This window comes from Ailuropoda melanoleuca, chromosome 19 (genome assembly GCF_002007445.2).
Source record: "Ailuropoda melanoleuca isolate Jingjing chromosome 19, ASM200744v2, whole genome shotgun sequence".
Lineage (NCBI taxonomy): Eukaryota > Metazoa > Chordata > Mammalia > Carnivora > Ursidae > Ailuropoda > Ailuropoda melanoleuca.
Window position 1 is genome coordinate 18,621,131 of NC_048236.1, and position 17,336 is coordinate 18,638,466.

Genomic DNA, 17,336 nt, shown 5'->3' on the forward strand with positions numbered 1-17,336 from the left:
GTAGCACAAAATCATATAACATGCATACATTTTTTATTGTTTGACATATGAAATTAAAGCATGAAAATCATAGAGCCTGAAGCTATAATATAGTCAAACTTTGACTTTATATCATAACATATGCATTAGTTTGCACCAAAAGAAAAAAAAATGATACATGGGAGATAATTATGTATATATTAGCTAAGTTTCAACTCATAGTGTAGTTGAAACTTAATTATACAAAAGTGCTTCCTTTAATGAAGTTTATTATAATTAACTTTTGGCATGGATATAGAAATCACAATGGTATCTACTTTAGAATTGCTTAATGAATTAATGGTCTTTATATCATTTTACTATAAAGCTTCGAGAAGCAAGGTTATTTCCTTTTCCAGGGGACAATAGTAAGGGGGGAAATATATATATATATATGTGTGTGTGTGTGTGTGTGTGTGTGTGTGTGTATGTGTGTATATATATATGTGTGTGTGTGTATATATATATATATATATATATATATGTAAGAGCAATACACAAAAGGATCCAGTCACTAGAGAAGTGTTTAGTAGTAGCAAGAATAACCAAAAACAGAAAATAAATACACATACATAGGGACACACAATAAGCCATATTGATATGCAGTTCACTTTCCTTTTTTCTCTCTCTTTTTTTTTTTTTCCTGAAAGTAAAATGTAACAAAACTTTTGCATGGGACTCAGAAAAGTTTGCATGACACATCCAAAATTAAAAATAGGCCTGGTTGGCATCAGCTCAGCATCTGACTTTTGGTTTCTGCTCAAGTCATGATCTCATGGTTCCTGAGATCCGGCCCCCTATGGGCTACAGTCTCAGGGGGAGGCCACTTATAGATTCTCTCCCTCTGTCCCTCCCCCCATCACACTTGTGTGCGTGTGTGTGTGTGCTCTCTCTCTAAAATAAATAAATCTCAAAATAAATAAACACAAAACAAGACATTCAACTTCTTAATTAAAAAATCATCCATATCATGGCAAAAATTAAAATAATCTCAGAAATTAATAATCATTAGACTTCCTGGTTCAGAAGTAATTTAAGAAAACCATAATCAAAATATATTTCTGTGGCAAATTCACATAAAGCTGTATTTATTATATAAGCCTCCTGACTCTACAGAAATAGGTTTTGCAGCTTTACTTGATTTTATCATGGACTTTTAGATTTTACACTTTAAAATAGAACTTTTGCTTATAACTGAAAAATAGTGTCTTGGTTATATTTAGTATTTCATGGAAAATGTGAAATTTTTTAAAATAGCTCATAAAAGAAACAGGTTTATTTTAAAGTTCCCAGAAAGAAAGCCAGAAAATTCATTGCTATAACACAAACTACTTGTATGTTTAGAAAGTGGAAATAATAGTTATTTTAATAATATAAAAAGATATTTCCTTTCTAAATGATACAGAGTAACCATGAGGTGTGTTCTGAGGAGACCATTAATTTCCCTATGGATGCCTGGGGTAAGGTATCAGATATCATTTTCACATCTGCCCAGTGGTTTCCAATTAGGGAGTATCAAATGTTTAATAAATACACTAATGAATAGATTTCATTTTGATATGATATTTCTGATAGTAGGGATTGGTGACTTGGGCATAGATTTAAGCTTCATAAATGGGTTGAAGCTATGAACACGTCATAGTTCGGGCCTGGTGTTGCAAAGTTAACTACCCCATAATTACAAAAACTATACTTAGTCCAGAGTGACAAAATAGCTGATGAAATTTTTTCCTCCCATTAAAGTTTTCCAAATTCCCAAAAAAAATGTTTTTTAACATTTTAGGGCAAAAATGTGGTGATACGCAAACCTGTGTAAAATACTTCATTTCAATTATGCCCTATAAGCTGAATTTAAATAGAATATATTTCAATAGAAAAATATTTATTATTAGCAACTATTGGTTGACTCTATTACCACTGTTGTTATTGTTAGTGTCTTTCATCATAAAGTAATCCTTAAACTTAATATTATTACAGTACTACAATTGCTACAGTGCTATGGTTGTTTTGCTTTAAAAGTTGTATCTTGTGGGGCTCCTGGGTGGCTCAGCCCTTAAGCGTCTGCCTTCCCTCAGGTCATGATCCCAGGGTCCTGAGATCAAGCCCAGCTTCAGGCTGGCTCCCCGCTTCAGCTCCCTGCTCGGGGGCGGGAAGCCTGCTTCTCCCTCTCACACCCCTTGCTTGTGTTCCCTCTCTCGCTGTCTCTCTCTGTCAAATAAATAAATAAAATCTTTAAAAAAAAAAAAGTTGTGTCTTGTGAGTTTCGTTTACAAGTTTTCCATCCCAAAACCGCAAAAATATCTTCCTACGTTTCTTTCAGTTACATCACAATTTTGCCTTTTAATTTAGGTTTCTGAACATATTCAGAGTTTGCTTCTACATAAAGTGTAAGGCTGTAGTCCAGTTTTATTTATGGTCTCATAGTGAACCATTTCCCCAATCCCTTCTACTAAAGAATCTGGTGTATTCCCATTAAATTATGGGCAAATTTCTTGTATATCAAGATTCTATACATACATGAGTTGTTCTCAAAGCTCTCTGTTGGCCCAGTTTGTTTTTGCAGTTTTTACAGTTTTTACCATACAGATTTTACAGTTATCATAGCAGATGGTATACGGAGTCTCACCCAATAACTCTTCCTTTCAAAGATGAGTCAGCTATTATAAATTATTTTTTTGTATAGTTTTTTGAACTTGTTGACTAGTTTCTAAAATAATAAGCAATATTACTGTTATAGTATTAACTTGATAAATTGGTATCTTGGCCAAATTAAGGTATAATGTCTAAATCCATGGATTACATTTTAATGTGTTCAGAACATCTATTTTTTTTCTCTTTTTCCTATACTCTATTTAATTAATTTCACTCTACAGTTTATGATTTTCCTCCTTTGGCTTGCTTTAGATTTAATTTTTTTCCTTTTCCATTATGTTAAGGTCGACGTTTAGGATATTGATTAACATAGGCATTGTGGCTATAATTTTTAGTCTAAATGCTGCATTGCCTACATCTCATGAATTTTGGTATGCCATATCTTTATTTTAATTAATCTCAAATGATTTTCTAGTGTCCCTTATACTTTCTTTTTGATTCGTTGACTTATGTGGAGTGTGTTATTTAATTTTCATATGTTTGTAAATTACTGAATTGCTTGTTTTTGGATCCTAATTTCAATCCATTGTGGTCAGAAGATATATTTTTTTATTATTGTAATCCTCTTAAATATATTGCAACTTGTATTAACATATGGTCTATCTTGGCAAATGTTCAATGTACATTAGAGAAGAATGCCATTCTGCTGTTGTTGAGTGGAGTGTTCTATAGATATCTGCCAGTTCTAGTAGATTTATAATGTTCTTCAATTTTTTTTACATTTTTGTTCATCTACCAAATGTTATATACACTACTGACAGTGGATTGTTGGAGTTTCCAACTATTATTGTTGAATTGGCCATTTCTTTAATTCTATCAGGTTTTGTTTGATATATTTTGAGTTTCTGCTATTAAGTGCATATGTTTTTAATTGCTACATCTTCTCATGATTCCTTTGTCATTTTTAAAATGTTGTTTGTTTTCTCAATTAACCATTTTTTCTTTTAAAGTCTATTTTGTCTGATATTAATAGAGATACTCCAGGTTTCTATGGTTGCATGGTATATATTTTTCTAACCTTTTACTTTCAACCCATTTGTACATTTAAGTGTAGTCTGTGTCCAATAGATGGTATATACTGTCTATATGCAGAAATTATCTAGCCTGAAAATCTTTGCCTTTGATTGGATTTTTAATCCATTTTATTTTAATGTTATTATTAATATAGTTGGATTTATGCCTGTCATTCTCATTTTTGTTATCCATATATCTCATGTCTTTTTTATATCTATTTTTTTGATACTACTTTTGTATTAAGTAAATATTTTTTAAGGCAAATTTTTAGCATCTATAATTCTATTTTTACTACATTAGTTGAGTTATTTTCTTAATAGTTGCTCTGAAGTTTATCATACACACCTTAACATATCAGATCTACCACAGATACTAATTGAATTCTAGTGCGATATAGAATAATTATTACTATAGGTATTTTTCTATTCCCCTCTTTTTTTGTGCTAGTGTTGATACACATAATAGAATATACATTATATAAATAATATATAATAACTATATATGCATATGTTGGAGATATAAATGCCAATCATTTTAAACAAAAAATATTATTATTAATTACTATAAAATAGTCCAGGAGGCTAAAAGCAAAAACACAAGAAATAACTAGTATTGGCAAGGATGTGGAGAAAAATAAACCCTCATGTACTACTGGTGGAAATGCAAATTGGTGCATTATATATATATATATATATATATATATATATAAATTAAATATATATAACTATATATAACAGAGTATTACTCAACCATAAAAAAGAATGAAATCTTACCATTTGTAACAACATGGATAGACCGAGGGGTATAATGCCAAGATGGAATACATAGATGCCAATATCCCTTATTGTCTTCCTTAGTCAAACAACTGCATTCAATTGCACACATCTATAAAAAAATTTAAAATAAAAGAATTTTTTAGATTTCCATCGCAATACAATATTACAGTCATTTCAGTTTGAAGTTCATGCTTTCCTTTATATATTAAATTCATATATTCCTTTAGCAAATGTAAAATAAACTCAGTTTTGATTTATTTCAAAATCATTTTAAACAGTCATATTCAGTTTATTTTGATGGAAATATATACATTGTAAAAAGCTAAATAAATCAACATCCATTATTCAGTTATTTTAAAATACCTTTAATGTAATTTGAATCAAAATTTTATAGACATTGCTTATATGTTAGCTGATATGGTAGAAGTAGCATTCGACTGATAAACAGATCCATGAAAAAACTGTTTCCTTACCACTAGTTTTTTTCCCCTTCAGTGAGTTATTTGGACTCATGTTTGAACAGACTGTAACATTTTACTGCATCCCTTATTAAAAATGAAATACAAAAAATCTTTAACACATCTTTATTTCATATTTACATAGAAGTCATAATTTTACTTGTTTAAAAAAATACATCATTTTAACCATTTTAGAGTTCTTTCACAAATATGCCCAGTGTATTTACCTTAAAGGATTAAGTAAATTTTGTGGCCAAAGAAGTGCATCTCTTTTGGACAGCTTAAAAGCAGGCATATCTTTTCCTAGCTCTCGGAAGTGAATTCAAAACCACAGTAGAATTTTGATAATTTTTTTTTCATTTTCCTCTCAAAAATTTTGTTCCTTTATGGTGTTGGTTTATAACCAATATAATCAGTGGCTACAATGATTAGAAATTTAGTTTCATGGTCTGATCCTTTGGTGATAGATTAATGATTTATAGAGATCCAGTCTCCATTGGGTAAGAGTCAACTGAGAATTTCTTTCTCCATTTCTCTATTTGGAATTCCAGTAAATTAAGAATTTTTAGCCCACTGGGAAGGAGAACATCTCTTTGCATGGACAGACACATTTTTGTTTTTGTTTTTTTTTCAAATGCTATTTATCCTTAACTGATAACTAAAATATCATAAATTCAATCTCTCAGTTTTTTCTACATTTGTTTGTATGTCTAAGTGTTTTTACTCCAGAAAAAAAATATTTATCCTTTACTGTTTGAATGTGTAATCGTTCTCTACATCCAGGGGGTATTTGTTGTAAAACTTCTTAAATTAAAGAGGTCCTGTTAAAATTTGCTTACAAAGTTAAATTAGCACTTACAAAAGAAGAAATAATTATTAGCATTTTATGACTTACATTATTCTCTCTCTTCATATATATTATATAATAATATATGCATACATATATACAAATATGCACATATTACTAGCTTTTTCTTAAATTTGTGATTATATTGCACTTTATCAACCCAATTATGTTAGTGTGTAGTTTTTATAAAAAACAAGGATATTATCTTTTCATTACTTTCGTAAAATTATCAAGTTAGGAAATTAATTTTGATATAATATTATATTTATAACCAATAAATTTTATTCCAAATTTGCCAGTTATTTAATACTTTATATGAAAATCCAATATATAAATTCTCCTCCTTCAACATGACTAGAACATACAAACACCAGAACTTCAAATTACCCAGAAGTAGAATATACATAAACACAAGTGATTAATGATTTTGTTTTTACTCCTTGTTCGTCTGTACCGTTTTGTAGAGATTGTATTAGAAAGTTTGAATTTTCATGCCTTCCATTATCTTGTTTACTTTGGAAGTCCTCTTAGTTTATTTGATTTAATTATGAAAGCAATACAATTTAATAAGTCATTCTACAATCCAATTTTTTTTTTAAAGATTTTATTTATTTATTCGACAGAGATAGAGACAGCCAGCGAGAGAGGGAACACAAGCAGGGGGAGTGGGAGAGGAAGAAGCAGGCTCACAGCAGAGGAGCCTGATGTGGGGCTCGATCCCATAACGCCAGGATCACGCCCTGAGCCGAAGGCAGACGCTCAACCGCTGTGCCACCCAGGCGCCCCTACAATCCAATTCTTATGCTCTGCACGCATACACACACACACATTTTCTTCATTTCTTGTAATAAGCTTTTCAATTTTTTCTTTTTCTTTTTTTTTTAAGTTTTTACTTTAATTCCAGTTAGTTAATGTACAGTGTTATATTAGTTTCAGGTGTATAATATAATAATTTAACACTTCCTTTTATCACCCTGTGCTCATGAGAACTGCCCTCCTTAATCTCCATTATGTATGTAACCCATTCCCTCCATCCACCTCCCTATGGTAACCATCAGTTTGTTCTCTATATTTAAGAATCTGTTTTTTGCTTTGCCTCTCTCTCTTTTTTTCCCTATTGCTTGTTTGTTTTGTTTCTTAAATTCCACATCTGAGTGAAATCACACGGCATTTTTCTTTCTCTGACTTATTTTGCTCAGCATAACTCTTCAGCTCCATCCGTGTCTGCTCAAATGGCAAGATTTTGATCTTTTTATGGCTGAATAAGATTCCATTGTATAAATACACCACTTTTCCTTTATCCATTAGTCAGTTGATGGGCATATGGGCTCTTTCAATAATTTGGCTATTGTAGATAATGCTGCTATAAACATTAGAGTGTGTGTATTCCTTTCAATTAGTATTTTTTTTTATTTTTTGGGTAAATACCTAGTAGTGCAACTGCTGGATAGTAGGACAGTTCTATTTTTAACTTTTTCAGGAACCTCCATACTGTTTTCAACAGTAGCTGCACCAGTTTGCATTCCCATCAACAGTGTAAGAGGGCTCCCCTTACTCCACTTCCTCACCAACACCTGTTGTTTCTTATTGATTTTACCCATTCTGATAGGTGTGAGGCGATATCTCATTGTGGTTTTGACTTGTACTTCCGTGATGATCAGTGATGTTTGAGCATCTTTTCATATGTCTGTTGGCCACCATGTGTCCATTGGCCATCTTTGGAAAAATGTCTATTCATGTCTTCTGCCCATGTTTAATAGGATTATTCATTTTTTAGGAGTCAAATTTTATATTATCATTGTACTTTAAGCATGCATAGTCCTGTTAAACTGTCTGTATGTACATTCTGCTTGTAGAGGGGAAACTATATAAGTTTCCAAAAAAGTGGAAGAGGAGGCTGCACAGTCAAGTGTGGTCCCTCAGGACAGGGCCATTTTTGGTGGTTATCCCCTTTTTGTCATTCAGACTTTGACACTGTATCTCTGACAGCAGCTTCTGTATTCACTGATTGTCTCCACTTTTAGCACCTGCTCCATATCCCTACTTGGTTATGTTTGTTTCAGGGGCTTAGTTGGGAGTACATAGATTGATCCATTTGGCTCATTCAAACTGCTAAAGAACAATGCTTCCAAGATAATGGTTTTCTATACCTTTTGCTTGTTTGTTTGCATCTTTTCAGTATAGTCTGGGATGATTCAATACAACATAAGGAAAAAATCAAACATGATGAGCTAACCATACTCAATACCTAGAGTCTGTGAAGACTTGTGTATTCTTAATGCTCAATTTCTACTAAAAAATATAAAAGGATGCATAATTTGCTACTTTATAATGAAGAGAAAAATGCCATATGCTAAAGACTTACTGTATTTTTAGTTATTATAAATCTAGGTCACTAAATAACACATAAAAAATCTTCAAAAAATCTTGGAAAAAATAATATTTTAACAGCAAGGAATAATAGTGCAGAATTCAGACTATGGCAACTAATACTCCACATAAATATATACTTTCCTTTTTTGTTATATTTTCAAAATAATTATTATTGGGATTTAAGAAAACCTAAAAGAACTAAAAGAAAACTTGTCAAATGAATTTTCCTCAAAATAATATATAAAAAAATACTATCCTTTGTGTAAAGATTGTAATATGAACACCTAAATTACATTGAAAGCTTTGTTAAGGCTCTTTTAGTATATATTGAAGATGGTTAACTTTTCTTACTGTAATTATTTACTATCTCTTAAAACCATTACAAGTAATTGCTGCAATTGAAAAATACTTAATTTGTATTTCAGCAGTGTTTCTCATCTGTTCATACAGTCTAGTCTTCTACTAAAATTTTAGTTTCTATAATTAAATTTTCACATAAGAAAAGGTCTCCCAGAAAAACTTGTAAGACAGTATATTTTATCTGTGGGTACATACAAAGCTGAATCTGCAATGCACATTTAGGGCAAAGATTTCTCAATTTTTGAATATATGGAAAATCAAGAAATCTACTTCAATAAGTCCATGACCCTCTGAAATTTTGTGCAAAACATTGTGCTTGTGTGCACATAAGTTATTATGAGGGAACTGTTTCTAACTTTCATCAGATTTTCAATGGATTCTGAAAAAAGAAAGAAAGAAAGAAAGAAAGAAAGAAAGAAAGAAAGAAAAAGAAAGAAAGAAAAGTTGAAATCCACTTATGTATGCCCAAGATTAGAGTAACAGAAATTACTTTGGGAAGTTCAGCACTTATATGCATTATTATGTGATTACTATTATACTGATTATTATAATTATTATAATCAACTTACAATATTAACTTATAATTATATTATAATTAATAATTATATTGACAATTGTTAACATCTGTAATACAAAAAGCCAATATTAAAAACGTGCATGAAAAATGGAATGAGCTTTTATTTTATTCTTGATAATTAAAGTACATTTATGTGATAAGGAAATGTAATACAGTCATAAATCTGGGCAATGGGTAATCTTTTCTTCCCAAGGAGAAGTACAACAGTACTGGAAAATCATTTTATGGGAATTCATTATTACTGATGTAGGTATGTAACACAATACTACACACAAAACTAACTTTGGCTGAATAGAAGTTAAGCTACAAGAATATTTACAACATACTTCAAGAAAAATGTTTTGTATATACAAGTAAATGACTAAATAATGCTATCATTTCATGGAAAATCATTTTTTGTATAAATTATTTGCCATGTTATATTAGTAAAATCACATAGTAAAGAGATACCAAAGGGGAGAAACTCTAAGACTTAATATATGACATATTTACCATTTTTTGGGCCATGTCAATTAAATAGATCTGTAAAGACTTCACCCATAGGAGTGAGTGACTTCTTTATAAAATATGTAGAAACCTGGATACTTAGAAAAGTATTTGTTGAAGTAAAATTTGCACTAGACGAAATTCAACAAGCAAGAAAGACTTTATTCAAGACTATTGCAATAGAAGAGAGAGATGGAACTCAACTTTGCTGAAACAAGACAAGAAAGATTTTAAGTGGTGTCATTAGCTAGAGAAGTACTGGAGGAAATTAGGGGAGAGACTGATCAATGAAATGAGTAAAGCACATTGAGTTATTCTTGAGTTTGCAAATGTTTTGCTTTGTTAGTAGGCCTTCTGTATTTGCTAATTGGTGCTCCTACTCTCTCACAGGATGTTTACATTTACATCTCTCTTTCAATGTTTACATTTCAAAGAAATAGTTCCCAGGTCCTTGAGAAAGACAGTTCCTGAGTCCTAAAACTGGCAAGAGGCGGAAAGTAGATTTGCATATACTTTAGAGAGACAGAAAAAGAATTTATAATTGCAAATTTTCTGAATAAATGCTCTAAGAAAAAGGAGGTCCGGGATCTATAGTTAGTAAGAAGCTTATCTAAAATTCAGTTAAGGTGGGGAACATTAAGAATGCCTTGATCATATTCCTATCTAAATAAAAATATATTTGGATGAATTAAAATCCAAATTTATACTGGCTCAGACCTAGTAAAAAATAGTGAAAGAGTTAAATTTGGTAAAGATTTTTCCTATTGCAACTTTTAGTGTCCCTCTGTCTTCTCGATGTTTTAAAAGCATCCTCTGTCCCCAGGAACTCATAATAATATATAATCTCATAACCTTTTTGTAAAGCAAGCATGTAAAAAAAAATGAACTCACTTATATTTATGTGCTTTCCTTCCAAAAGTGTTTGCATTTAAAAAGACCTGAAGAGAGGGCATTTTTTAACACAAAGGAAGGAAAGAATACTTTTGGAATTTTAGTATTTGATGATGAGAAGTGAAATGAACCAAATTTCCCATCCTATATTTTAAAATACTGAGAAAATATATATATAAAAAATAACTTACTCTTTGCTCCATGAAATACCTTTTCTTGGAAAGTAACACTGTGAACCAACTAAAATAAGTTATTTACCAAGCATAACAGCTTGCTCATCAACCTCACTTTAAGATTCTCATATTCTGTCCACCAGACAAAGCTTTATTCATGAACTCTAAACACTCCTTACAAGTACCCACCCCCTACAACTAAGGCTCTAGAGCATATAAACATCTTTCCATAAATTCTCCCTTTGACACACTAGTAAGACTTCCTCTCTTAGGTGTTGTTTCTCATTATTGTGGTAAACCTAAAAGAATTAGTTTCTTTTGATCAACAGAATTGTCTGGTGGCCTTTTGGAGGATCAGTTGTGAACAAACACAAAATTCTGCAAAATCCAATTAAAATGCCCTCACTACGAAAGTTCACACCCTTAGGCCGCAAACAGTGCACTACTCTGGGACCACTGGACATTTCTCTCCCCAGCTGTGACAGTGACATAGGTACAGTATCAGCTCTGAACTCCAATTTATTTTCATCAAATTCCCAAACACTATTTATTTTTTTTCTAAGAATAAGAAAACGTTTTAGAAATCCTTTGATTATGTGATCCAATTTGATCCAAAAAGAAAAGAATTTTCTCTCACTTCCTCACTTGTCTGGTCAGTCTAAAAGAGTATGTCCACTGGAAGAGGACAAGCATGGCTCTCACAATTTCATTGTTCAGAAGACCTAAATAAAAAATGAGTTGAGAAAGTCACAGTAATCTACATTCCTTGAACAGTATTTTCCTTGCGTCACCTTTTCAAAATCTTGTAAACACTTTTGTCCAGCTCTCAGTTTGGACTGACCGCTCTTTGGTAGGTTTTGGCCACATAACATTGCACAGGCACCTACGTAAGTTTTCATGGGGTCTTCTCTCATAGGCTTCAACACCACACATTCCTCCCTTCGTGTTGTTATGTCAGGTACATATCTCTCTAACTGCTATAATTTCTCAAAGGACAATCTGAAATTAGAGTGGCCACTCTGGGGAAACTTTGACATGAATGAGATTGTTCATTTGACAGATACATTAGAACAAAAAGAGAAAGACTCTCATGAGGAGACTTTCCATCCCATGTGTCTAATAGAGAGATTACTTTGTTTAGTGCACAAGAACCCCTCTTTCATTTTTATGCTTCTGGGATTAATAAGCACTAGATTTTTAAGTATATGGCTCTGTGGAATTATCAAGGATGTGAGTTATTGTTAAACTTTACCAGGTCACTAGGTTGTTGTCCCAGATGCACCAAAGAATTGGATACCTGAGACCAGAATGGGGAGATAGAGTTTATTGGGTAGATAAGTACAGTACACTTTCAAGAGTGTTCAAACTATCTGTAATAAGTTGTATGTATGTGTATGTGTGAAAATGAGCTTTTCTGCATTTAAGCCTCTCCTGCTCTTTGAAGATAGAAGATAATTAACCTTTATAGTCATGTATTTGCCTGAAGCTAGCTCCCCATTGTTTCTTCATTTTGCTATTTCTTTCTTTTTTGGTTGGGAAATTTTTAAAATTAATTTATCATAAATAAATTTTCCATCAATATATGCACATTTTAGGACTATTGTTCAGATAAACAGTCAAAAATGAAAGGAAAAGGACAATGATTAACTGTGCTTTATTTATACATTTTCCCTTTGCCAAAAATTTAACGCAGAAAATGTGTAACTGTGTGTGTAATATAATTAGTCTTTTAGATGAAAAGAAAATTATGCCTTAGAATTCTGGCATAAAGTCAAAAGTCGCTTTTTTAAATATAAGAACATTGAGGTTTACTTACATTAAAAATAGCTTATGTAATTTCCCAATAAATAAATGAATGTTCAGGCAAATTAGAATGATTTAATATAACTTTTAAAGAATTATTATATCATTGTTTCCTTAGATTGTTTATGATCACAAAAATATCAAATTAAAATAATTGAAATTTTAATAATGGATATCATTTAAAAGGGTTTTAATCTTGTGAATTCTTATTGATTCTACTATGTTTATGTACTGATATGTTTTGCTGATGATACTACAAATCAAAAGGACTTGACGGTATAAATTGCAATTTCCAAATCTTTGGTTAACATCACGACCTTGCACTGACATTAAATCGAATTAACAAATTATTATTGGATACCTGCACAACTTTCGAGTAAGAAAAGTATACAAATATTAATCTCTAAATATAATTTTAAATTATCTCTTTTCCTTACAGAATGAAAACTAGGACATGCAAATGTGAAGTGATGTATATTTATGTTTATATATGTATACTTATGTTTATTTTGCCTAACATAAAAGTTGTCAAAGTGATATAAAATGTGTGATCATGAAAAAATAAAATAACTAACAGTTATTGGATTGCTGTCTTTGTGTTTTCTCTTGAGTCTAAAAAAGCAAATATTAGTTACTTTATTTAAAGCTGGTAATTAGCGGCACCTGGCTGGCTCAGTCAGTTAAGCGTCTGCCTTCCTCTCAGGTCATAATCCCAGGGTCCTGGGATCCAGCCCTGTGGCTGGCTCCCTGCTGAGGAATCTGCTTTTCCCTCTGCCCCTCTCCCCACTCATTCTCTTTCTCTCTCTCTCTCTCAAATAAAGAAATAAAATTTAAAAAAAGAAAGTTGGCAATTATTTTAAAAGAATACAGAGAAATAGAAATATGTATCCAAGATAAATATGATTTGCTTGCTTTTTCGCTGAGAATTACTTAATTAGTAAATTTAATATAATATGTAATGTTCTTTTATAGGCTGATAAAATTAAATATATCTTAAAGATAAAAACTTTAATTATCTATGTGCATAGTCATGTATCTGTGAATGGCTAAATACATACATGTAAAGGTATATTAAGCTTAATACCAATGTTTATGAATTTTAACAATATGTATATAGTTGAGGGCTTAAGTGAAATTGAAAGTTCTGAGAAACTTAAGGTCTATTAGCCTATATTTGTAATGCCTCACCAGCTGGTTCTTTTTGAAGTAAACAGTGACTTGTATTATTTTTTGTAATGTTAGCTTGGTGTTAATGGATTTATTCATAATGAAATGGCTTTACTGAAAATTTTATATGAAATATATACAAAGCATAAAGGTAGAATATGGTTTTTGTTTCTATAAAATAACCAAATTAAGGTCATATCCAGACAAGAGAGGCTATAAATATTCTGTTAATTTTCTAAACTTTTTGGAAAACTCCTCAATCTTTTCAACAAAATGTTCTTTATTTGTTTAAAATTCAGATCATAAAATTTTTATTTCTTATTGTTATTTGTTTGATAGTATTACCTAATTTGTATAAGATGGGGGTGAGATGAGGAAAACAAGGGTCACTCTTTGTCTTCTTTCCGTAAGCCCCATAATTGTAATTATGGTAAAACTGCCTAGACATTAGATATCTTCTAGAAATTTACATATATTCCAAAAGGCAATGGAAATGCTTTATGATCTTTAAACAAAAGGGTAACATACTCACAACTGTGTTCAAGAGGCTTTAATGGGTCAGCAAATTGTAACATGAATAGAACACAAAAAGACTAGAGATAAAATGAAAGAACTTTTTATTACCTGTCTATTTTATAAATATAAGAAATAAAAAGATGAAAGATTTCCAAGTAGATTGTTGAGAATTTGTTTCTGAGGTTATATTTAAGCTACACACATCTTGAACCTGAATATGCAACTTTAACAATTTTAGCTTTTTTTTTCAAATCAGAAAATTATGAGTTAAAGAGATAAATCAGGAACTACTACATAAATGTATCTTACCTCTACTATTCCTTCACATAGGAACCAACGTACATAATGAAGGTCTTGAGATGTGTTCACATAGACTGCGCCTTCAGTACAGTGCAGAGAGAAAGAAGTAGGCATCAATAGCCACTTCATAATTTCCATCTTCAGATCCTTTCAAAGAGATGGAAAATTAAATAATCTTTCAGAAACTTAAATTTACATTAAATTATTAAAGACAGTTGTCAAATTACTTGGTAAGATCTATTTGACAATGTCTACCACAAAATAAGCTTCTATATGTATAGAATACTAAATTTGAAAAAGACGTAAAGTAGAATAAGACCCAATCTTCTCATTTTAAAAAATGAACTGAGAAATCAAAATAAGATACATCTTCCAGGCCAGTGTATTTTTTTAAATAATTAAATTTGTCAAATAAATTTCCAAGTAATGATTATGAAGATGATTTAATAGATACAAATATAATAAATTTTGTATTAAAAGCATTTACTCTTTATATACATTTCAAAAAATATTTATTTACTTTTATTTTTATTTTTTTTAGATTTTTATTTATTTATTTGACAGAGAGAGAGACAGCCAGTGAGAAAGGGAACACAAGCAGGGGAAGTGGGAGAGGAAGAAGCAGGCTTCCAGCGGAGCAGGGAGCCTGATGTGGGGCTTGATCCCAGGACCCTGGGATCATGCCCTGGGCCAAAGGCAGATGCTTAACAACTGAGCCACCCAGGTGCCCCTTAAAATATTTATAATAGAAAAATCATTAACACCTAACCCTAGCCATCTGATAAAAAGGAAGGGAGTGTGTTTATGTGGGGGTGGGAGGGTGTCAGTATAGATATAGGTATGCATATATATACATATATAATTTAGCTATTTTGCACTCTGTTAGATATAATATCTGTAATACAATAAAAAATGACATTGCAAGAAAGCAAAAGAATGTGACCTGTATTCAAAAGGAAAGAGTAAAAACAGATGACTCAGACTTAGAATTATATAAAGATTGTAAAATATCTGTGATAAATATGTTGAAGTATCTATAGAAAAAGGTTAATAAAATTGGTAAACAGAGAATTAGGGAATGAGAGATTTGGAAACAAAATCTAAACAAACAAACAAACAAAAAGATATCCCAGAATTGTGGAGAGAAAGGCCTAATTATGCTGAACCGAGAAACTGTGATTTTTTTTTTTTTTTGGATCAATGGTGTAGTATTAACAGGTAATGAAACAACATAAGAGATTGGATATAGTTTCTTTTAAACATAACTAAACCTCCCAGTAAAGTGACCAACACAATTTGTTAGGTAGATAATATTTATCCACAATATCCTAGCAAATAGTTCTGTTTTAGAATTGCTTATGGTTAACAAACCTGAAATCTAGTGTTTGTGAGGCATGACTTCCCAGAAACTATTATGTAAGCTATGCAACTTACAACTGAATTGTAAAGTAGAGCTGGTTCACGAGCTGAAATCTTCCTGCTGTGTGCAAACCCGTTTAGATATGTTATATGTAACTCTGGAAAAAAAGGAAAAAGCTAGGAAGCCTTGCAGAATGTTCCAAATCTTTCAACCTTACCAGTGTAATTAAACTGCTAGCAATTTTAAGATTATAAAAATTATGACTAGATTAGTAATAAAATAATCAGTGGGTGAGATTATCAGCCGATCAGCCACAAGAGAAGAAAATATCAGTAAATTTAATGATGCCAATAAGAATCATATCTTCAATGTGCTGAGATAAAATAACTCAAATATGGCTATCCTAGCCTATATAATCAATTGATTAATGCTCCTTTCTATTTTCTTAAGGAGTTTAAATAGTATTTGATTTAAATCTTTATTGAATATTTGGGAGAACTTTGATAAAGAAAATATATTTCCAGTGGTTTTCTTTGTGGAAATAGATTTTTAAAACTATTCAATTATTTTAGAGCTTGTAGAACTATTCTGATTTTATATGTATTATTGAGTCAATTCATCAACTAGTATTTTTCTACAAATTTATCCATTTCATCTAAGTTGTCCAATTTACAGGAACAGAGTTTTCTATAATGAAGTATCTGATTAAATATTTGGACTTAACTGAGATATCATCCCTTCTTCCTCCCAAAGGCTCAAAAAGGAAGTAATGAAAAAATAAAAGTGTTAACTCACAAAGAGAATGAGAAGGGAGGAAACAGTGAGCAAATATTTTTTTGAGCAAATATTTTCAATTAATTTCAAGAAGCTGAAATGATAGTGGAAATGTAGTGACTAAATTATCAGAATGGCAACAGTCAAAAGACAAAAGTGTAATTAGCGGGCATACTTATAAAAAACAAATTTATGTACTTAGCAGAAACCTTAAGATGCTCAGGACTTAAACGTTTCTGAGAATGTAATACTGCATTCTGGCAACACGGAGAATACTTGACCTAGCTTTTCTCTCAAATCACAAATCAGGATAATTATTCTGACCCACCAGTCTCCTCCTTACTGGCCCACAAACAAATAATTTTCAAGCTTTATTCTCAGGAGAAAGAGGATTTTAGAGGCTCCTGCCTCAAGGATACCAAGCTCATTGGGATTCTGCCATTGAATGGCCAGCTGTCAACTTGCAACCCTCCAATAGAGCTGTCAGTTATCAAAACCCATGTTCACATGGTAAGCTTCTAATAAGTATTGTTAGGTCATCGCCATTAAATATGATTATCCAACATTTGGCAGAAAGGTTCCAAATAAGAAAGAACACATCATCATTAAAAATACTTACAGAAATTAAGACACTGAATGGAAGACAAAAATTTAAAATAAATCAAAACTGTAATATACTTAGAGTTATAAGAAAATTTGTTTCATCTATATAAAAGAATAGAATGTCATGGAAATGTACAATTTAGACAAGAATAAAAATGTCTAGGAAAGTTACAAAAATAATAAAAAAA

At 31.1% G+C, this 17,336-nt stretch overlaps 1 protein-coding gene across 1 annotated transcript in view; it reads right to left on the reverse strand.

Moving 5' to 3' along the window:
* Positions 1 to 17,336, reverse strand: part of EYS (eyes shut homolog) — a 1,484,071-nt gene that overhangs the window by 1,338,095 nt on the left and 128,640 nt on the right. Inside the window, 3 exon segments of the mRNA XM_034648271.1 lie at positions 4,481 to 4,569; positions 14,421 to 14,502; positions 14,504 to 14,558. Coding sequence (XP_034504162.1) covers positions 4,481 to 4,569; positions 14,421 to 14,502; positions 14,504 to 14,558 — 226 coding nt within the window.